Genomic DNA, 22,830 nt, shown 5'->3' on the forward strand with positions numbered 1-22,830 from the left:
CCAGAGTAAAACCAGAGACTGGAGCCCCGAGTGGAAGGGGCAGTGGGCTCAGGCACACACACTCTCGGGGTCCTGATAGATGAAGCTAGACATCAGGGGAAATTCTAGGTCCCCTGAGACTTCCCTGGGCAGCCACCTGCTGGCTGGCAGGCTCAGCTCAGTAAGGCGCGGTAAGGCGCGCTCAGTAAGGCGTGGGCAGCAGGGCAGCAAACAAGAGACCAGAGCCTCCCTGGAAGGGCCAATGTGGGCAATGCGAGTGTATCGCCTGTAGGGTCATGATGGTATCAAGTCACATTTGACAAGATACACATAGAAAACATCTGGCAGGACATCCCTGGTGGTTCAGTGGTTAAGGTTCGCTTCCAATGGAGGGGGTGCAGGTTATTCTTGGTCAGGGAACCAAGATCCCACATGTCTTGTGGCCAAAAAACCAAAACATAAAAACAGAAGCAACACTGTAACAAATACAATAAAAAATTTTTAAATGGCCCACATCAAAAATCTTTAAAAAAAAAGAAAAAGGAAAGAAAGAAAGAAAAGACCTGCCAAAAGATCCCAGAAACCAGGAATGTGATTTCTGAGTTTGGGGTGGGGGCTGGAATAGGATAAAAAGACAGAAGCAGGAGAGAAACTTTTCATTGTACATTTTTATTGTTTTAAACAGGTAAGTGTCCTATGCATTCAAGCAAAAAAAATTTTTTTAATAGATAAATGCAACCTATTAGCCTTTTCTGCTATGGAAGTTTCCTATAATAAAAGTCTTCCTACATTTTTTTCTAAACGCCTTCTAAGAAGGGAACACTGTGTTGCAGAGCTTTTTAGCACAAATTCCAACAGCTGCATTGAGCTCTGGGGCACAGCATCACTGTACAAGACATGCCAAGGGGTCTTGGTGCTCTTCTGGAAGGTTCCCATAGTGAGGCTAGAGATGACATGCAGCATGGTCATGAGCCCACCAGCCCGCAGGACTTCATTAGTCAATATAGACCATGCACCATCTCCGAGAGGAAAGAGAATATTGCAAAGGAAATTAATTCACTTGTCACTCACTGTCATCCAGTCAGGACTGTGCACAACAATATCATGATATTTTTCCACTCAGAAGATGACTGATCAAACAGAGAAGGGGGTGGGAGCGGGGTCCCGCTCTCTGTTCCGCCACCATCTCACCAGACAGTGTAGGGCCTTAGCAGTTCACATCTCCAGGAAAGTTTTCTCATGTGCCAAGTGAGAGGTTAGACTAAAAATCTCTGGAGTTCAATTTTCCATCGTTAAAATCCTATGATTCAATCAAAGGCCATGTTTACAACCAGCCCCAGCTGGCTTTTGTGATCACACAAAGATCTCCGTCCTGACTGCAAAGTTCCTTCTCCCGACTTCATGGCTACGCTGAGCACAGAATGGGGAACTTGGCTGCTTTTCCTGTGCAGAGCAAAGATCTAACTACATCTCATGAATGAAAGAGACCAAAGCTTCATTTTGAGAAATTTTCCTTTAGATTCCCCAGCAAAACAATAGAAATTACAAAAATTTAAAAATGGTTGCATGTAAAATAACAACACTTGAACATAAAGCATAACCCACATGCATTTAGCTGTCCCCCACTACACCTGAGAAGCAAACCCATTTCCACAGAAAAAAAAAATTAAAAAGGAGTAAAGGAGAGGCAGTGTTCTGAGGCCTCAAGCACAAGCTACAGCTGAAGAAGAGGGGGCCCAGGACCGCCCTCCATTAACACTCGGTGCCTGCCACATCTACCTGTTATGCCCAACATGCCTGCCCCCATCACAGAAAGCTACTTACAAACCCAGAACAACTGCGACTTCATCAGCTGAGCTGCTACCATCACAGCTACCACCATGATGGTATCTGAAAGGTGCCACAGACAAAAACCAAAAATAAACACTGCCCATAGGTAGCTGTGACAGGTGCCGCAGGGAACAACTGGAAAGGAGCCAGTCCAGAAAGAAACTGGCAACTCAGAAAAACCCTTAGGCCAGCAAAAGCCAAGAGATACAAAATAAACTTACTCTCAAACTTTTAAGTGCTGCTGTTGCTGCTAAGTCGCTTCAGTTGTGTCCGACTCTGTGCGACCCCATAGATGGCATCCCACCAGGCTTCTCCGTCCATGGGATTCTCCAGGCAAGAACACTGGAGTGGGTTGCCATTTCCTTCTCCAATGCATGAAAGTGAAAAGTGAAAGTGAGGTCGCTCAGTCGTGTCTGACTCTTCACGACCCCATGGACTGCAGCCCACCAGGCTCCTCCGTCCATGGGATTTTCCAGGCAAGAGTACTGGAGTGGGGTGCCATAAGTGAGGCATAACTAAATCTCTTAGATCACTAAAAACTAGAGCGATCATGAATTTTTAAGAAAAATACAGAATTTGAAAGTTGCTGAGGAGAGTATGTTAAAAGTTCTCAGCGCGCGTGCACACACACACACACACACACACGGAGCTCTATAGTATGGTGAGATGTTAACCAGACGTTGTGGTGATCGTTGCACAACACACAGATATCAAACCATTATCCTAAAACTAACACTGTGTATCAATCATACTTTTTTTTTTAATGTCTTGGGGAAAAAATACTACTGAAAGAGAAAAGAAAATCTAACCACACAGGAGATTAGTGCAAATTAAATCAGCAAGTATCACAACGGGCCAACACTAGATAAATAACTGCCTTACAAAGAATGAGCCTCTTCCAGTCCCAACACCACAAACACTCAGGTTCATCCACACACCCCCGAGTGCAGGGAGCGCTAGCTCCAGAAAAAGCCAGCCTGGACACCCTGACCCTCTCTGTGTTTCCTCCTGTGAACCGCAAAGCCTCAAAGGACTGCTGGAGGAAAGGCCCTAGGGGTGCCTGGCTGCACAGCGCAGGTTAAACAAACAGCCTGTTTACGCTCCACACAGCCTGGAACTGTGCTGGCGCACCTGCCTTGTACCTGAGCCCCACATGTCAGCTCCAGTGCAGTCATCTCATACCAGTCTCAGGGACCGTCACGGGCTCAGTAAATGTCAAATGCAGAAATGAGCAAAACCCAGGGCCATCCTCAGTGAAACCGAGGCCATCTCACCCCAGAGGTCAAGACAAGTGGAGCTGAGAGGCAAGGATGTGCCGGGGGCATGGCGGTCCGTCCCTTAGCACAGTAGGATGAAGGGCAGGCCCCTCACAACACACTGCCGGCGGCAGAGCTTGGACTCATGAGACTGACACCCCAGTGACTAGTGGGCACATCTGAGATGCTGTTTTCAATGAACAGGCTTCCCAGGTAGCCATGGAAGCTCAGCAAGAGCTGTCAGGTGACCTAGGTCTCTTAAGTCAAAATACCTAGTTTGGGGTTTTTGGGGGGTGGGGTTTGCCTTTTGTGGGGAGGCCATGCTGTGCAGCTGGAGGAATCCTAGTTCCCCAATCAGGGATCAAACCTGAGTCATCAGCAGTAAAAACATGAGAGTCCTAACCACTGGGTTGACAGGGAATTCCCCAAAATAACTAGCTTTAGGTTGGGCCTAACAAAAGTCCTTCCAGAGAAAGTTCCCGAAGTTCATGGAGAAGTTAGAAGACACGCTGGACCAGGAAGCTCTAACATTTTTCATTAAGTGTGTAACCAACACTTTTCATAATTTATTTGCCTACATACAAGGTAATCCTACCAAAAAAACATAATGAAAATCAACACCTGACCAACTAAAATTCTAAAGCATGCTGGGCAACACAGCCTGCACTGGCTCTGACCTACAGTGTCAGAGAGGACACGGTCATCAAAAGTAGGATTCTGTGGGGATGACCCCTAGGTACCCAGTATGACCTGGATCCTAAAGTCCATTGGGTCAGGAGGTCACTGAGCCCTAGTGAGATCTCCTGGGCTAGTGTGGAAGGAGAGAAAGGGAGAGATGGTAGACAGTGCTGCTGTAGCTGACACCATCCCCACGGCGCCCTGACACACACCCACAAGGAGCTGTGAAGACCCAGGGGCTCCAGTCCTGCTCCTGTGTTCCATGCTGCAGGATGAACTGCATTTATCTGACACTGGTAGGAAGTTGCAGTCTTCTAGAGGCTTCCCCAGACCCACCCAGACTGCTGCAGAGGGCAGGTTTATTTTAGGTAAAGCCTGGGTAATCATAAAGGGACCAGGAGGGACCTCAGGATGGAAGTGGGCTAAGGGGAAGGCCTGGAAGGGCTTGCTCACTGCCTAGAGCCTGGATCTGACATGTATCCAGACCAGCAGGAGCCACTTCACACAGTGGTCCTTTCTCTGAAACGTACATGAAACTCAACTTCTGTTTCATATGCTCTGGGACCATCCCTTTTAAAGAAGGCTGCAGTTGTTTCTGCTTTTAAAGTGAGGAGTGGGACACAGGGAAAACAGTATGAGCTTTAGAAGCAGACACACCTGAATCAAACCACGGCTGTACCAGGGCACCCATTCAGTCACTCATTCCTTCTAAAACATTCAGACAGTGCTCACTGTTCCTGGCATAGCAAGAGTGAAGGAGACACATGGTGACTTTTCCATGTCAACTTGGATAACTGAGTAACTTCTCTCGGCCTCAATTTCTCATCTATAAAACATGAAAGATACCACTTACTTTGCAGGTTGTAGTTTCTCATGACAAATGAAATAAGAACACAGTTTCTAGCATATATAAGAATTTTTTACATTGTGGATTATAGTAACAATGTCCCATTTCACATGAGAGTTTTTTTCTTTAATGTGAAGCCTGCCTACTTACAACGAGCTATAATAATGTTATTCTCAGCAAGGTCCCCAAGTAAACATCTCTATCTCACTAAAAGATTAAATTTCTACTCACTCAAGCTCATTAAGATGGAGAAATCCACTCAAGCTATAAATGTTACAGCTCCACAGACCACAGGACTGTCCACTTATCACAACAGAACCTGTGGTGCTCTGCTTTGCCTCTCAGGACTCCATCTTCTCCAGTGTGAAATGGGTGTAACAATAACTGCCTTGCCTACTCTGTAGTGCTTTTGCAGAGACTAAAGACAATAAATGATATGAGAATACTATAATTACAAAGAAAAAAAAGCTCAGGTGCTATTCACATAGGAGGCTAAGTTGGGTCTCATACTTGACGTGGTTAAAGAGGGTGGAGACTGGCATGCTGGTGACTGAAGACAAGAAGCAGTCTTGTGCTGGTGGCTAAGCAGCTCCAGTGCAGCCCACAGCCTGAAGCCTTTGCTTCAGGAAAGAAGCTGAGCAGATGAAGCTGGAAGAACCTGGCGGTTACCTGCTTGCCCTTCACCACGTGCTTGGGCACCGGCACCTTGAGCTCTAGGTCGGTGTAGTCCTGGGACCAGGTGTAGTTCTCACGCACAGCACCGTTGTAGCTGTCGGGGTTTCTCTGGAACTGCTCCTGTCTCCTGAGAAAGAACAAGAAGTAAGACGACAGCCCAGGCCCACAAGCAGGGCAGGAAGCCCACAGGGTCCCAGGAACATACTGTCTCCAGGTCCTGAGAACGTTCACCTAACCTTGCTTGGTTTTGCGTCTAAAAGTCCCCTTCCCTCTGGCTGATTTCCTTTCTGACCACCCAATTCGGGCCTCAATGGGAAGTCACAGGAACAAAGGGAAAATCCAAGGAGAAGACCCTGTGTAGCACCCTCAAGGTTAGGAAAAATATCTGTCAATGCAGTCCATGGCATAGCCTGGCCCTCCTGGTCTTCACAAAGCTTAGAAACCAGACCAGTCCATAAGCCAAAGAGCCTAATTAATAACATCCTGGGGCTTGTGGGTGCCTGGTTTCCCATAAACTGCTTGGCAGGCCGTATCTTTTTTTAAAAAAAGGCAGGGCGGAGGGGATACCAAAAAACCACTTTAGCCTGTAGCTACTCAACTTCAATTCTAATCCAAACCCAGCCTCCATCTTCCCCTGGTAAATAAATCAAAGCCAAGGCACTGCACTGAACTGCAGACTTTCTTCAGACGTGAGCAGTGTGCTTATGAGACAGCCTAGGAAAGAAACTCCGTCAGCTGAATCTTCTTGTACGTGTATTACCAACCCAGCACAGATGCAAACAGGCATGGCCAGAAGCTGATGTCAAAAATAAAACACAATAAAACAATTGTCACAAAATTTAACTGTTAATAATAGTAAAAACACCACATAAAAATAAGTTGAGAGTCCATCATAGTAAGTTTTTGATCTAAATTAAAAGACAGAAACCTAGTCGAGGAGGAGACAACACCTATGAGCACGCCCATCCCAACAACAGGTACATGCAGCCCCGTTCTCCTGAGCGTGCGGAGCCCGCTGATGCGCCTGGAGGGAGAGGCTGATGGGTGGGCTGCCACATTCCTGTGCACGCCCACATGTCTGCAGAGGAAAACACACAAGAGGGTCAAGGGCTGTACCCCATCAGCCTCTCACTTCTGGTCAGGAGGGGCCGCGAGTGGTGGTTAATGAGGATGCACTTTTCAGGTGAACGCTGTAAGCCAAGAACATGTTTCCCTCCTGTGGGTGTGCCTTCTGCACCTTAAATCTGAGGCTGGGCCTCTGCCACAGCCCAGGCTCTCTGGGCTGGTAAACTGGTGGCTGCTGCGGGCTGAACTGTGTCCCCCAAAATGAGTGTGTTAAAGTCCTAGCCCTCGGCACCTCACGCGGAGACACAGTCTATACAGATGTAATCCGTTAGAATGAGGCCATTAGGGTAGGCCCTGACCCAATGCGACCGTGTCCTTAAAGGGAGGGGGCTCTGGACACAAAGACACACGCACAGAGGGACAACGTGAAGAACCTCGGGGAGAAGACAGCCACACGGCAGAGGCGAGCGCTGTGGAGCTGGTGTCTGTGGAGGGCGCTGGCCAGGGAGCATCACAGGGTGGGCAGCTCAGCAGGCACGCACACCTCCCTGCCCCCTGCAACCCTGTATGGACCTGCAGCTTTTCCCCAGCACAGATCAGCAAGCTTCTGGGTGTTTTTAACACTCTAAATCCACATTCTCATTAAATAAAGTTGATTATTTCCCACCGACAGTGTACATAAAAGAAGTCTCCTGTCACATGCAGGTTCTCTGGGCCCCCGCCCTCACCCTGTCCTCCCAGACCAGCCTACAGCCACACCCCTGTAGCTGCTGGCCAGAACTGGGGTGGGAGGGGGAAGGGGGCGGGGGGAGTGGGAAGGGTGGGAGGAGGAGCATGCGTCAGCAGCCAGGGTGCAGATAGGGAGCAGGCCTCACTGCAGCACCCACGCCTGATGAGCCGGATCAGCCCAGATAACAGGGTTTGACTGTTAAAGAAAAGGCCCTCTCCAAAGGAGAGGCTCTGCAGGTGCCCACAGCCAGCATCACCTGCACAGGTGGGAAAGGAACTCAGGCCACCTCCCCCCTCCCTCTCTCCAATCCCCTGCCCTGTGGGGGTGGCAGCATGGGAGTGGGAGAAGTGGTGGGTAAAAGGGGTCACAGCCCCCAAATAAAGGCTTCTGTGCAGGAGGCTGGAGCCCATATAGGGAACAGGTTATAATTCAGCAGGGGGCACTCTCAAGCCCCTTTCCAGGTTCCCAGGGTGTGGGGCGGGGGGATGGGTAGATTCCCTACTATGTGGAGACAGGTGCTGGCCAGCACTCACCAGGTTCCCGGAGCCAGAAAAGAGCTGCTTCCACCCTGGAACATCCTGCCTCCACTCACTCACACCTGTCCCTCATGCTCTAAGGCAAAGGCCACCTCTCCTGGGTGTTCAGTGGTACACAGGTGTGACAGCTCCTCACCCACCTGTAGATGCCACTGTCCACGTACCCGGGGGAGAGGCCAGGGCTTGTGCATGAGGAATGTGGTGTGCGTGTGTACATGTGAGTGAGTATGTGCTGTGAGCACGTGTGTGGTGTGTACCTGTGTGTGGAGTACACAGTGTGTGTGTGTGGAGTACACAGTACACAGTGTGTGAGCACTTTCATGTGCATGTGTGCGTGTGTGATGTGAACATGTGGTGTGAGCATGTTCGTGCTGTGTGTGCGTGCAAGCCTGTGGGGGCGGTGTACATGGTGTAGACAGTACGTGTGTATGTACATTAGCAGACAGTAGTTCATCCTCTCCCTTTGCAGAGCAGCCCCATCTCGTGTTGATTTCCTGCTCTCCTCACTGATCCTACCATATCCCACACCTGGAGCTCGTGCCCCGCAATGAGAGAAGCCACCACGATGAGAAGCCTGCGCACCGCAACTAAAGAGTAGCCTCCACTCGCTGCCACTCGATAAAAGCCCGTGCAGCCAAAAATAATAAATAAAGGTATAACAGAATGAGATAATCACCACTGTGTAACCTACAATGGAAACGCTGAGTCTGGGCAGCATTCCTTGACGGATGCTGAGCTCTAGGTGAGAGGTGGACGGGAGTCTGCTCACAGAAGGACCGGAAAATCCTGCTGTGTCCACAACAGCAAGATACCAGGCATCTCCTGAGGGAACCTCACCTCTGTGGTAGTCCTGCCCTAATGCTGAGCCTTAAATCTGCTCCACACCATAGGTCTAACCACCAGACCACAGACAGCAGAAGCGGTAGAGAACGTATCCATCAAAACCACCAACATAAAACCTGCCAAGTCCAGCATCTGGGAAATTACAATAGACAAAGTTCTAAGTTTCTTTACAAACAAATGGTTACAAAGGGCATCATAAAATGAAAAAAAAAAAAAGAAGAGGAATTATTATAAATTAAGAGACTTAGAAGATACAGCAACCAAATGTAACGTTTGGACTTGCTGGACAGGTATTTTGAAAAAACCAACTGTAAAAAGACATTTTGAGACAATGAGGGAAAAGTGAATGCAGTCTGGACATTAGATGATTACAGGGAATTATAAATTTGTTCAGTTGTGATGTTCATTTAGTCCACTTTTCTTTTTTACTGAAGTACGCATGGGTGAAAGAAAGTTTGTGATTTCTGGGCTCTGCCACATCAGAAAAAAAAGGGATTAGAGAAAGAAACAAAACATGAATTCTGACATATTGTTAATGAGGAAGTGGGGGAACCTCACAGACATTCATTATGCTATCCTCTCCTTTCTGTGTCACCAAACCTGAAGGATCTGTCTTGACTATTCACCCAGGAGTGGATCTGCTGGGTCAAGGGTATAAAAGAAAGCATCTCACCCTTAAGAGACAGTGGGAAACTCCAAGGGCTGCCCCAATTCTCACTCAACAGTGGTATGCACAGGGTCCTGCTCAACACTGGAACACTTTCTCAAGTTTTATCAAGTAAATACACACAAAAAATAGTGTTTCCGATCGGTCTTGATTCACATTTCCCTGCATATAATGTTAACTGGCCATATGCGACTCATTTCTGCAAAATTCCTGCCATGGCTTTTGCTTGTGCTTTCCCTGGTTTGAAGAAGTTCTCCGTAAATTTTTGATAAAATTCTTTGTTGGTTTCTGAGTATACAAACGCCTTCTCCTGGCTAAGTTGTCTTCCTACTTCCTTCCTTCCAGATGTTTGATAACTCAAGCACCATCATTATCATCAAACAATCTCACAGCTCCTTCCCTCCTTGAAGTCTGAAGGGCATCGCATCTATTTTCTAACAGGAATACTCTAACATTTTAATCTCTAGTTTTTGGAGTTATCATGCCCTTTGCATTCAACCTGGCTTCCTTGTGTAGTCTTTTCTTCTCTTGACCACTTGGATCAGGAGCTTGTCTAAACAGAAAGTCCAGCTGAGGAACACAGGGGCCAGCCGGGAACAGGACTCGCCTGCAGTCACTGCATGCACGAGCCCAGCTCCTCTGGGATACCTTCTGGTCCTTAGCGCCCACTCACCACCTTAAGGAAGGCTCAGTTTAATAAAAAAAATTCTTTACAACAAGTATATTTTGAAAATGTGCTTTTAATGTTTTAAAATTAATTTTGCAGTACGGTTAAAAATACGAGCTGATTCTATATTTACCTAAAATAAACGAGGCAAGGTGCTTGGAGTCTCATGATATGCCCATGAATCACTTAACAGGTGTTAATGCAAATTTAGGGAATGTATTTGACAATCTGTATCAGATGGTCAGCCAACAAAAACATAATCAATATTTACTACAAACTCTTCTAATTAACAAAAGATATAAGTTGGTTATAGTGAGACATTTTCTTAAATCATGTTAATTACTTTAACAAGGGAAAGAGACATCCCAATTTTTTTTACAAGTGTATAAATGTGAAATATACATTTTAAAACAAAAAGATAATTTACTTCATAAATATGCTGAATTCTTAGTCTTTTAAATCAATTTTCTATTCCTAGTCATCCAAAATCAGGACACTTATGACTAGCTTTACCATTTCAAGTTCCAACAGACTTCCCAACTGAAGGATACAAATGTATCTCAGAGATATGGTAGGTTCTGTCCCAGACCACCACACACCCCAATAAGTGAGTCACAAGAATTTTCTGGTTTCCTAGTGCATGCAGAAGTTACATGTAGTCTACACTATACCATACAACTATTCTGTGTTAATTGTGCAACTGCATTATGTCTAAAAAGATGATGTACATACTTTAATTAAAATTACTTTATTGCTAAATACTACTGACCATCATCTGAGCTTTTAGTGAGTCACTCTTTTTGCTGGTGGAGAGTCTTGCCTTGATGTGGTGGCTATGGACCGATCAAGGTGATAGCTGCTGAAGGATGGGGTGGCTGTGGCAATTTCCTAAAAGGAGGCAACAATGAAGTCTGCCACATGGGTTGACTCCTTTCATGAAGGATTTCTCGAGCAGACAATGCTGTTCAACAGCATTTTACCCACAGGAGATCTTCTTTCAAAATTGGAGTCAGTCCTCTCAAATCCTACTGCTAAGTTTATGTAATATTTCAATGCTCTGCTGTCATTTCACCAATAATCTTCATAGCATCATCACCAGTAGATTCCATTTCAAGAAATCACTTTCTTTGCACATCCGTAAGAAGCAACTCCTCATCCATTAAAGATTTATAACATACATAATAATAATGAAAAGCTTTGAAATATTAGGAGAATTACCAAATCGTGACACAGAGACAAGAAGTGAGCAAATGCTGCTGGGGAAATGGGGCTGAGAGACCTGCTTGACACAGGATCGCCACAGACCTTCAACTGGTACGCAACACAGTATCTGTGAAGCACAATAAAGCAAAGCGCGATAAAATGAGGTACGTGTGTAATGGGACCAGAGGAAAACAACACCCAAACTTTCAGGAGCTGCATATCATCAGGGATGCAACCCGCAACACAGCCACGTGTCACAAACGTCCCGTCCTTAGTACTGAGAAGGCTAACGTAAATTTTATTGTTATATTTTCAAAGTGTTTTACTAAGACACTGTCTGAGATACAACAGGTCAGGGGTTGGTAAATGACAGCCCAGCACCTGTTTGGTAAATAAAGGTTCACTGGAACGAGCTACAGTAACCCATTTACAAAGCATCTCTGGCTGCTTTGGGCTCCAGAATGCGTGATCTGCAAAGCCTGAAATATTTACCAGCTGGCCCTTTAAATTAGTTTTTGCAATTTGGAATTTGGGGGTTAGTTTTTAATGAGGTTTGCTTCATTTGGGTTTTTTGTTTTTGTTATTTTTGAAAAGCCATGTTTCAAGAAAACTTTTAAAAGGCAACAATTTTAATCAATAAGAAAGCATCTGAAATGAAAGGACTCCAATCACTGGGACATGTGGCCAGACGGGGCTCTCCCCCCACTCCCAGTGGCTCCAACCTACGAAGGGTCAGTGTGGACAGCAGACGGGCCAGGGGTTCAGGATGATGAGCCAGACCACTCACACCCACTCTGGGCTGCAGGCTCTTCATCCTGTCACCTCCCAGGATTCTCAGGTGACAATCACGTGGAAGTGCATGCACACCGGGCACCTGGCAACACACGTTTTGTGGGATTTTATCTAGTGTTTCCCTCCCATAAGCCCTCCCAACACCCCATCCCTGCCCCTGTCCTGAGGAAGAGAGCAAATGGCCTTTCATTCTGGAAGCTATCTGCTGCCCTCTTCTCTCAACACGTTCCTGACTGTCCCCCTGACTAGACAATCTCACCCACCAAGTGAGGTGGGCACACTCAGGCTTCGGGCTTCCACCTCTCTAGTCCAGACCTTAGAGGGATGAGGATGAGGCTTGGAAAAAACAGAGGTAGGGGAATTAAAATAGAGACCAAAAAGGATATCAAGAATCACCAAGATGATTCCGAAGAGGAGAAACCGGGGCGGGGGCAGGGAACGGGGGACGGACACAGCCCCTGCAGATGCTGACTGTGGCCCTGACACTCAGGGAGCAAATGGTGAGCAGGAAGACCACCCAGCCCTGAACCAGCGCCTCCCTCATGGACTTGGGTGGCACCGGGGTGAGGAAGAATGGCTGTCTGACCAAGGGCGCCAATGCACAAAACTAAACCTAGACGTGATAAGCACACTTACACTTTAAACATTTTGTAGGAAATATTTTTACCACATCCAAGTAGACAAGTATTAACAAGAAATACATAAGATATAAAGAAAGTTTACATCTAAATTAAATGTAATACTTCTGGAAGAGAAGGCCCCAAAACACACAAAGTTAAGGACTTCCCTGGTGGTCCAGCAGTTAAGAATCCACTGGCCAATGCAGGGGACACAGGTTCAATCCCTAGTCCAGAAAGATTCCACACGCCTTGGGGTAACTAAGCCCGTGCACCACAACTACCGAGCCCACACTCTAGAGCCTGAGCTCTGCAACAGAAGCCGCCACCATGAGAAGCCCAAGCACCGCAACGAAGAGTAGCCCCCACCTGCCACAACTAGAGAAAGTCTTCTTGTAGCAACCAAAAATAAGTAAATAAATAATTTTTTTAAATACAAATAATTAAAAGGTAGGGCAGAGTGAGGAGGAAAATCTATGACACATAACCAACAAAGAACTGAAATATATAAAGGATTTCTACAAATTAGTAACAAAAATAGGAAAGTCAGCAAGGGCTATCAAGAAGACATTCAGAGAGGAGGAACCTGAACTGCCACTGAACACCGAACGACATGGCCTGCGAGTAACCACAATCGTGAGCAAAATGATGGACTCACCCGTCGACTGACCAAAAAAAAAAAAATAAACCACTGAGATAATGAGAGAGCAGGGTGAGAGGAGTATAACCTTCCATGCAGCCCTGGAGAGTGCACACCCTACAATAGCACTTCTCAGCGTGTGGGTCATAAAATCTACGTGTGGAACAGAACACAACAGGGTACAGAAAATGGGAAGCTGTACTGCAGAGAAAGAGCCAGCACAGCTTCGCGGAGCTGCCCCCACATTTGCACTGGGCATCTGAGGGCGCAGCCAAGAGAGTCTGCATGCTGCTGCCCAAGAGAACCCATCACACATGCAGGAAAGGAGCTGCACTGTGGCCAGGAGAGGCCGTGGAATCAAGAAAGGGTCACGGGGCCAGAGGGGGGCCCTGGGGTATAAAGGGGGTCACAGAGTAGGCAGGACATCGCATCAGAGATCTATCTGACATCCAGGGGGGTAAGCACGACAGCAGGTCAATCAGCGTCCAATGTATGAGGCTGCACAACTGGAAACACCGTTTAAAGACGAAGGGTGATGACTGGGTGGTGCTTGTGTTGGGGGTGGATATATCCACCAACACAAGACAGACAGAGAAGCAGCTGGGGGCTCACAGTCAACCAGTCAATCACAAAAGCAGGAACACCTCCTCCAGAATGCATCCAAGCTGGAACACGGAATTCACCTATTAGAAGGATTGGCCTATTCCATCGCAGGTTATAGGTGATAGGAGCCCTGTTCTCACTCTCAGAGAAAGGTACAAAGATTTCAATGTATTTCTAGAAAAAAAAGATAATAAGCACATATACTGACAGGGCAGTGGTAGGGGGGCCCAGCGGCAGGGGTTCCCAGAAGCAGTGAGCTCATTCACTGCCATGCACGGTTTCTAAATATTGCCTGTAAAGAAAGCAATCAGGCTCCTTGGAGAACGGGTATAAGAGAAAATACGATGAGATGAGCCTGGAACCAGGCAATGCCAGAAAGTAAGGAAGTGCTCAAAAAACCACAGGATGCAGAACGTCAAGAGGACAAAGAAGCCAACCAGAGAGCTCCCAATGGGGCAGAGCTGGAACTGATGTGAGTGGCTAAATACGTGACACAGTGTTGGACTATAAGGCAGAGAATAAAGTGATACCCGTGAGTCACTCTGATACAAATGAATGACTGAATAAACAAACAACTAATTAATAAACAGAAGGAATGAGGGAAATATAAAATCAGTGTTAATACCACAGTGATAATTGCTGTAAGCAAGATTCACTGATGATGCTAAAAATAGTGGGTGAGATTTTTAAGGGGAAATGGGATATTTGCATAACTTCACAGTATCTCCCCCAAAACATTTATCAATGTGGTTTTAATCTATGTTGAGAATTTAACAAATTTAACAAATTCTCAGCAACTCCTCTACCCTCCTAGGAGGTGGAGATGGGCTCAGTGACCAGAGAACAGAAAGGGAACAGCAGTGACATTGGGTGAGGACGCCTGCAGACTTATCCTCAACCAGGTGACCAAGCCAACATCACAGTCTTAAGTCATGTTCGTATGACGGACACTCATAGGATGTGAGGGGAGGGACACATCACCTCTGCGGTCTTCATCCCAAAATCCATACCCCAACTGGACCACGAGAAAAGACTGCTGCTGCTGCTGCTGCTAAGTCACTTCAGTTGTGTGCGACCCCATAGACAGCAGCCCACCAGGCTCCGCGGTCACTAGACCAACACAAACTGAGTGTCTACAACACACCTGATGTCTTCAGAAGTTTGACAGTCACAAAAACCAAAGGGACGGAGAAACTGTCCCGGGCTGAAAGTGACTAAAGAAACGACAACAACACGCAAGGTGGCATTCTGTTCCTTTCTGGACAGAAAGGGAACACTAGCTAGGGAAGGGGGTGGTGGTGGTGGTGGGGCCAAAATCAGAAAACCCCCAAAAGACAAGTGCACCAGCCCACTTTAGGGGCAGAAGGGCGACTCCACTCTTAGGCTCACTCTACAGCCAGAACTCAGGCCCTGGGATTCAAGCCACCCCAAAGTTTGAATCCTGACTTTCACTGGGGCAAGGGTGTTATCTGATCACATGTCTCAACCCCTTTAAAGCCTGGATTTCCTCACCTGCTTACTCACACGGCTGCTGAGAGACTTACATCAAACAATTTTCACAAGACCCCACCCAGTACTCCATGTGCAAGCAGCTCTCTACGATGCAGGGTTGTTAATAATAGACATTCGCTAACATTTCCTGCCCGTGATGCTGAACCAAAGCCCAGGCAATGAGGCTTGGCATCATCTCCAATTCAAGATTACTGTATTTACTCTTCCCCCTCCTTTTCCTCCCTACCTCCCGAACTTCTCCAGTCCCACCGATTTTGAAAAGGAAATAAAAGGGCTTTTTCCCTCTGCATAATTTCCCTGCCGACTGCCATTGTTCATAGCACTTGATGTAGCAAATTCTGGCAGTGTTTTCCCATTTGCTTTATCTGGAGGGTGGTTATTTACTGCTCCTGCCGTTTTGGGGGCGACAATGCCAGGGATCCACAAATAGCGAGATGTGTCTGCACAACAGTTAGTCCGGGGAGGGCACTGATGAGCTGGCTTCCTAACTTGAACCACAGCTTGGCGACAGTGGACCTAAGGGATTTTAGCCTGAATTACTCCAATCTAGACTCAGAAAGATGGCCCTTTGTTTTCCTGCATGCACCAACTTCTGGGAGGAATTCCAGCAGAAGAGCTAAGCAATCTGCTGGGAAACAAGCCCCATAGCATCAGCATCAACCTGCCCCGTCCCGATTAAAAGGGTCACCCACATCAAATAGCCCAAGTTCTCGGCACACCCTGCCTGACCCCTAGCCCCGCTGCCTGGTATCTGCCCGGCGCTGGCCTCCCTGTGCCACCCTCTCCTCAGGCCCCCACATTCAGCTCCGTCCAGGCCTGGCCACCAGCAGTGCCAAAGCCAAACCCCTGTGACTGCAGCATCCACACACTTGCTGCTCAGGAAGTACCAGCTGAGCACCACTATGCCTACACCATTCTGGGTGCCGGGGCCTGAGAGGGGGCATCAACGGCAAGGCCCACTTGAGTGGGGCTCAGACCACGAGGGCCAGTGGTGTACCGTGTTAATAAATGTGACTGGGTGGCCCCTGCAGAGCCTCCAGGGCCTCCCACTGAGATCTGCTAGATGACACGACAGGCTGCTCAGAAAGGCCACAGAGCCACATCTCTGGTCAAGGGAGTCACTCAGAGGCTTGACAGGCAGAAGGGTGCCTATGACCCCGGCAAGCAGGGGAGGCAGGCGCCCAGCCCCAAGCCAGCTCTGCCAGCGACTTGCCATGTGACCCTGGGCTGATGCCCCAAGCTTCTCACCAGTAAAACAGGGACCTATCAGTACCAATCTCAGAGACGTGAGGATTAAATGAGTCAAGACATACAAAGCGCTGAGAGCAGAGCCTGGCCCAGAGTAAGTGTCACCATCATCAACATCATTACTCACCTGGATCATCAATTCTATAAACACTGTCACTGTTTTGTCAAAGACAAGAAGCAGTTGTGCCAGGTAAGACCTGGGCTTTTAAAACCAGGGTATGGAATTTAATCAAAAAGTGATGGGTGGTCACCACAGGGTTGGAACCAGGAGTGATATCATTTGATTGCTTTAAAAGGTCCCTGCAAGGCTGCCATGTGGCGCTGATCAGATGGCAGGCCGCTCCCAGTGTGGGAAAGGAAGCTGGTGGGGGGTCAGCAGGGACAAGAAGAGGTTGGAGGAGAGGGTACTGGGGGCACCAGCCAGCAGGCGGCATGGGAGCCTAAAGGGGCGGCGGGAGTAGCAGGAGGGCGAGCACCTGGAGGGCTGGCAGAGCCCAGATACTCAGAAGCTGGGGGCTGAGAGTCGGGGACTGGGTGAGCCAACCACACTGGAGGCACGCCTCACCTCCCCCACCCGTTTTCCTCAGCCTGCTCATCCATCCTTGCCTTTCCCCACCAAGCCCTCACCAGGACCAAGCTTCATCCCTGATGACAAGAGGGATGAATCCCCCCTTCACACTCAACACCAGGATGCAGACGACACTGAGACACACACAGAGCAGGCGTGGTGCTCTCTGCTCATCTCACGCTTACACTTGGGCAGCAAAAGGCACAGCTGTCATGGGGCCCCACACGAAATCACAATCTTCCAGAAGAAAAACCACACCTAACAAGGGTCTGCTATACAGCTGGACAAGCTTTGAACACATTAAATGTAAACCACAGAACTTATACATTCATCATAATCTTAAAGAAGACATTCTCACACTGTTTCTTTTAAATCCATCCAAAAAGTTTCAAGTTACCAATGTCTAAGCGTCGTTTTCCATCTGAGAAGAACGCCAGTGGAACTCTAAGCAGAGAGGGAGTCCATCTCCTCAGCTGTGAAGGCCCAGAGCCATCAGGGGTGGGGAGGGCTGTCCACTGAAGCAGCCTCAGGCCTGACCTGAAGTTGTCCTGCTGCAGGTCAGCCTCACGTCAGCCTTCTGCATGTGCACCAGCTTCCTCTCAGTAAACTCTAGAATGCCTTTGCAGCAGGCAAAAACTCGCACCTGGAATTCAAGAGTCCCTTGGACTGCAAGGAGATCAAATCAATCAATCCTAAAGGAAATCAATCTTGAATATTCACTGGAAGGACTGATGCTGAAGCTGAAACTCCAATACTTTGGCCACCTGATGTGAAGAACGGACGCATTGGAAAAGACCCTCATGCTGGGAAAGACTGAAGGCAGGAGGAGAAGGGGACGACAGAGGATGAGATGGTTAGACGGCATCACTGACTCAATGGACATGAGTTTGAGCAAGCTCCAAGAGTTGGTGATGGACAGGGAAGCCTGGTGTGCTGCAGTCCATGGGGTCGCAAAGAGAAAGACACAACTGAGTGACTGAACTGAACTGAATCCACTAAAGTCCACTAAGTGAAAATCGATCACGAACTGCAGGCTGATGACCTGAGACAGGGCTTGGCATAAGGCTGGTTGACCAGCATGGGGGCAGCCGCAGGCCTGGGCCCCATCCAGCCACTTCTATCCTCTCTGCTCTCCAGGTTTCTGAGATGGAACCGGCCTGTCTCCTCCATTCTCACCTCAGGTTCCTACTGCCTGGCCCTCATCCACTGCTTTGACTGTAAATCCAAACAGAGAAAGTCAAGGCAGGGGAATTAGCCCTTTTCTCGCCCAATCACCATCTTGACTCCCTCCACACCCTCTCCACCCTCTGCCAGGCCAGGAAGAGGTGCACCAACCCTAAAGACCTTCACACTGGCGTGGCACGAATATATGTTGCAAAGAGAACTACTCCAGTGAACTAAGGTTTTAGTTAATGGGCTTCCCTGGTGGCTCAGACTGTAAAGAATCTGCCCACCATGTGGGAAACCTGGGTTCGATCCCTGGCTCGGGAAGACTCCCTGGAGAAAGGAATGGAACCCACTCCACTATTCTTGCCTGGAGAAATCCACATGGACAGAGGAGCCTTGCAGGCTACAGTCCATGGGGGTCACAAAGAGTTGGACATGACTGAGTGACTCACACACACACAAAGTGAAGCATTCATTTGACATAGTAAAGTTCCACTCCTAACAATGCTATGGAACACAATTTCGATGTTAACTAGAAATGCTGAGCCCTAGGGAGCTGGGATGCTGCTCTTGCTTCTTATTGCCAAGATCAACGTTGCCAGGCCCCCTGACTGCTTCCTGCTTGACCCTTCCCATGGATATACTGTCTCTCACAGCCTCTAGCTCTTCTCATCTACTGCTACCCACTTCATTCCTCAGCAGATCTTAGCAACAAACAAGGACTTAAAAAACCCCCATTCCCTACCAGCATTCCCTTCAGGAAGTCACTTCCTCTCCACCTAACCCTCCAGAGCACCCCGCTGTGAAACTCTCTGACAAGCCCAGCAACTTCCAAGTGTCATAGCCAAGCAGGGCTTTTGTAGTTTCAGAGCCTGCACTCCCCCTACAGTATCTGACATCAACTTTCTGCCCGAGACCTGGGCCCCCTTCTCTCTCCTCCACATTCACACCCATCACCACCCGGTCCCCAGCTCTCTCCTCCACCATCACACCCATCACCACCTGGTCTCCAATGGTCAACCTTTCCTCTGCCCCGTCCTCCCCATAAGCTCCAAGGGTCACAGCACTAACCCTGCATCTTCCACACACAGTGTTTCTCTGGAAACACTGCCAGTGAGGTACCCTGTTTGCACCCCCAGCTATGTCTGCTCCCTGTTAACTTGCAAACAAGCCACAGTACCAAACTCTTGAGTTAGAAACCACTGGCGATCTCCCACAAGATAGACCCACTTCTTCAGCGTGAGTCAGGGTCCTTCACCAGGTCATCCCAGCCCCCAGGTACTGACAAGCCCTCTCTCCTCAGACCTCCCACAGGACCACAAGAACACCGGCACACCAGTACTGGAATTCCCCGACAGGACTGCCTACCCTTTTCAACCTGTTGACCTCCCACGCCATCTCCCTGGGAGTCTGGCAGAGTCTCCCCACTAACTGTGCCTGGTGTTTCTGTCTTGTTTTGGAAGGGAGGACGGTTGTTGGGGTATGTGTGTGTACACACACATGTGCACAGTAGAAGGTGCATTCCAGACTCTGACACAGCATCGATGGTACTCACAGTGTGAGGACGAGAATCGGCAGCTTATGTAACACTGAGAAGCAATGAGCACCTGACCCTAGAGAGAAAATGGAAGGCCAGGCAAAGGGATTCACATGTCTGATTCAGTCAGAGCAAGGAACATCTTCGAAGGAATTCAGATAAAAAAAAAAAAAAAAGGCAGAATAATTTAGTGCTCAAGGACACAGACTCTGGAGTCAACGTCCCTGCTGGGCCACCAACCAGCAATGGAACCAGGACAAGCTGGCCCAGTTCCCCAAGTCTCGGTGTGCTCACTGGTGCAATGGGAAGCATAACCCCTGACTGAGGAGACAGCACGGCCTTGTGAGCTAACAGACTGGCAGTAGCCGACCCTCAGAATCCACCCACAAGTTGTGTTGGTCCTTAGCCCCAGTTTACACACATGAGATGGCACAATTCAGGTCCAAATTCAGGTTCAGAACTGTGACTTCTGGGTGCTAGCCACCTGCCCATGCACATGACCCTAAGCTCTGAGAGTGTGTGGTCAGGCTCTCACACTGACAAAACACACTTCTCCACACACATCCAGGGTCTTGGTCAGAGTAGAGCTGTTTTCACAGCCTGACAACAGCTCAACATGGAAGAGATGGCGGCCCAAGAGTTCAGCCAAAGCAACAGCGTGCCATGGGAACACTAACGCCTGCTGGATTTCAGTCTCTGCAAATAGTACTTTCCGTTCTCATTAGTTACAGGCTGCCAGGGAATTTTAGCTGCGAACAGAATGAAGACAGGCTGGAGAAACACTCCTACTATTTATAAAGTTCTGTGTCAGAGACTCAATCCTCCCTAACAGCCCCCTCCTCTTGCATATATATCAGCTGAGACCCTCCAGCCAGTGCTGCTTTGAAGGGGGCTGAATGGATGGCTGGACAAGACCCAGGCCACGGGCTGGCCAGGTGCTCCCGTAGCCCGGGGTCGTGAGCAGGAGCACAATGCCACTCAGCCTCGCCGAGCTAGTTTGCTGTTTGGCTCCCACTGCCTGTCCCCACACAGCACTGTTAATTTTACTGCCTCCTGAAAAAAGTGCTTTGGAGGAGCCTCTTAGACTACTGTATATATTTGCAACTCCCATACTTTTACCCTTTAAAGTAGCGGAACTAGATACTCTATTGAATGTAATTACCTCATTGGACTAACAATGCCTGAGGAACACAGCCCAGATTCTGGCAATGCAGACTGGAGAGTTCTATGTAGAGGTTTACAAAGATCTTTCTTTACTATTGGAAGAGTCACAAACAAAACCAGCATCAGAAAGGCACCTCTGACAGGCAGTCTTTCAAATATGGCACATCTACTCAGGCTACTGATGGAAAACCACTCCTCCTTTTACGGAGGACACACTCTGCCTTCCTCGGGGATGGGCCCTGGCAGGGGACCTGAGGGTGCACAGGCCAAGGCCCTGACAAGGGAGCCAACACTGACTCTGCAGTCACACCCTCACCTCCCAAGGGATGGAGGAGCCAGAGAACCTGTCCTCGGGCACCAGAACAGGGTTCCCAACGGGCATCCTGCCATCCTAGAGACCAGACTCACACACGGCCCACCAAGACAGGCCATCACTGTCCGTGGTCGGGCCCAAGAAAGAAGGGCTGGGACTCAGTTTCACCACGTGTCTGCTGTCACCAGCCACCCTCACACACAGGCCCCATCACATCCCAGGCATGCCTAGAGTTAATACTGGGATGTTAGGGTTAATGTTCCACATCAAGATGCTGGGCTTCAAAATCTGTCTTTAAATGTAAAGAGTAAGGTTCTTTCAAGTCAAGAAATGCAAATAAAAACCAATAATACCACCTCATACCTGTCAGGGGCTTCCCTTGTAGCTCAGCTGTAAAGAATTCACCTGCAACACAGGAGACCTGGGTTTGATTCCTGGGTCAGGAAGTTCCCCTAGAGAAGAGATAGGCTACCCACTCCAATATTCTTGGGTTCCTGGTGGCTCAGACAGTAAAGAATCTCCCTGCAATGCGGGAGACCTGGGTTCAATCCCTGGGTTAGGAAGATCCCCTGGAGGAGGGCATGGCAACCCACTCCAGATTCTTGCCTGGAGAACTCCATAGACAGAGAAGCCTGGCAGGCTCTAATCTATAAAAATACTGAATCATTATGTTGTACACTGGCAACTACTACAATATTGTAGGTCAAACACATTGTAACATAAACCAATCATCTTCCATGTCAAAAAAGTAAGCAAAGAGCACATGAACAAAGGATCTGCTGACTTACCAAGTTCTGCCATCCCAAACGGAGAAGGCAATGGCACCCAACTCCAGTACTCTTGCCTGGAAAATCCCATGGATGGAGGAGCCTGGTGGGCTGCAGTCCATGGAGTCACTAAGAGTCGGACACAACTGAGCGACTTCACTTTCACTTTTCACTTTCATGCACTGGAGAAGGAAATGGCAACCCACTCCAGTGTTCTTGCCTGGAGAATCCCAGGGACGGGGGAGCTTGGTGGGCTGCAGTCTCAGGGGTCGCAGAGTCAGAGACAACTAAGCAACTTAGCAGCAGCAGCAGCAGCCATCCCAAATGTGGCCACATAGTTCAATGGATGAGCTCAACTCCCTGAACTTGCTTTCAGTCCACTGAGACCCACCTCACCCTTCCCCGACAGCTCTGCCCCCTGTCCCAGCTCAGGTCAACAAGTCCTTCCTAGACCCTCTTGCTTTCAGATCCCCCTCTAGCCAACCTACCCCTCTTCACTGATTCTTCTTCTTCAGCCATCCCCAGATCTTCAGAACACTTTCCCCAATCTCTCACTGGCCACAGCCCTTCTCACTCCTTTCAGAGATAAAACTTGATTCCCATGATTACAACCATCACGTCTAAGATGATGAGTGGCTCCAACTTTTGCTCCCCTCCCTAAACTTCAGACTGACACGCTCCTGTCAGCTAACCACTTCCACTCACAGGTCTCCACAGTCACCTCATACCTGAAACCAAACGCACACTCCTTGTGACCACAGAACCCCCAAAGGCTCTTGAGGTGGGGACACAGTTACTTTACGAAGTAGAGAAGTGGGCTAATTACTAAGGACAGGATAAAGAATCTGTCTAGGAAAAATCAACCCCTTCCCTGTTCCACAAAACGAGCAACCACCCCTACCTACTCTCCAAAATCTCAAGGTTTA

The 22,830-nt window shown here is 48.4% G+C and overlaps 1 protein-coding gene across 1 annotated transcript in view; it reads right to left on the reverse strand.

Moving 5' to 3' along the window:
- Positions 1-22,830, reverse strand: part of NUDCD3 (NudC domain containing 3) — a 70,552-nt gene that overhangs the window by 19,326 nt on the left and 28,396 nt on the right. Inside the window, exon 3 of the mRNA XM_086396130.1 lies at positions 5,260-5,392. Within this exon, the coding sequence (XP_086252256.1) occupies positions 5,260-5,392 (133 nt within the window). The remainder of the gene's footprint in view (positions 1-5,259; positions 5,393-22,830) is intronic.

Source organism: Bos grunniens, chromosome 4 (genome assembly GCF_055505025.1).
Source record: "Bos grunniens cultivar Pamir isolate PY7600 chromosome 4, Bosgru_T2T1.0, whole genome shotgun sequence".
Taxonomy (NCBI): Eukaryota; Metazoa; Chordata; class Mammalia; order Artiodactyla; family Bovidae; genus Bos; species Bos grunniens.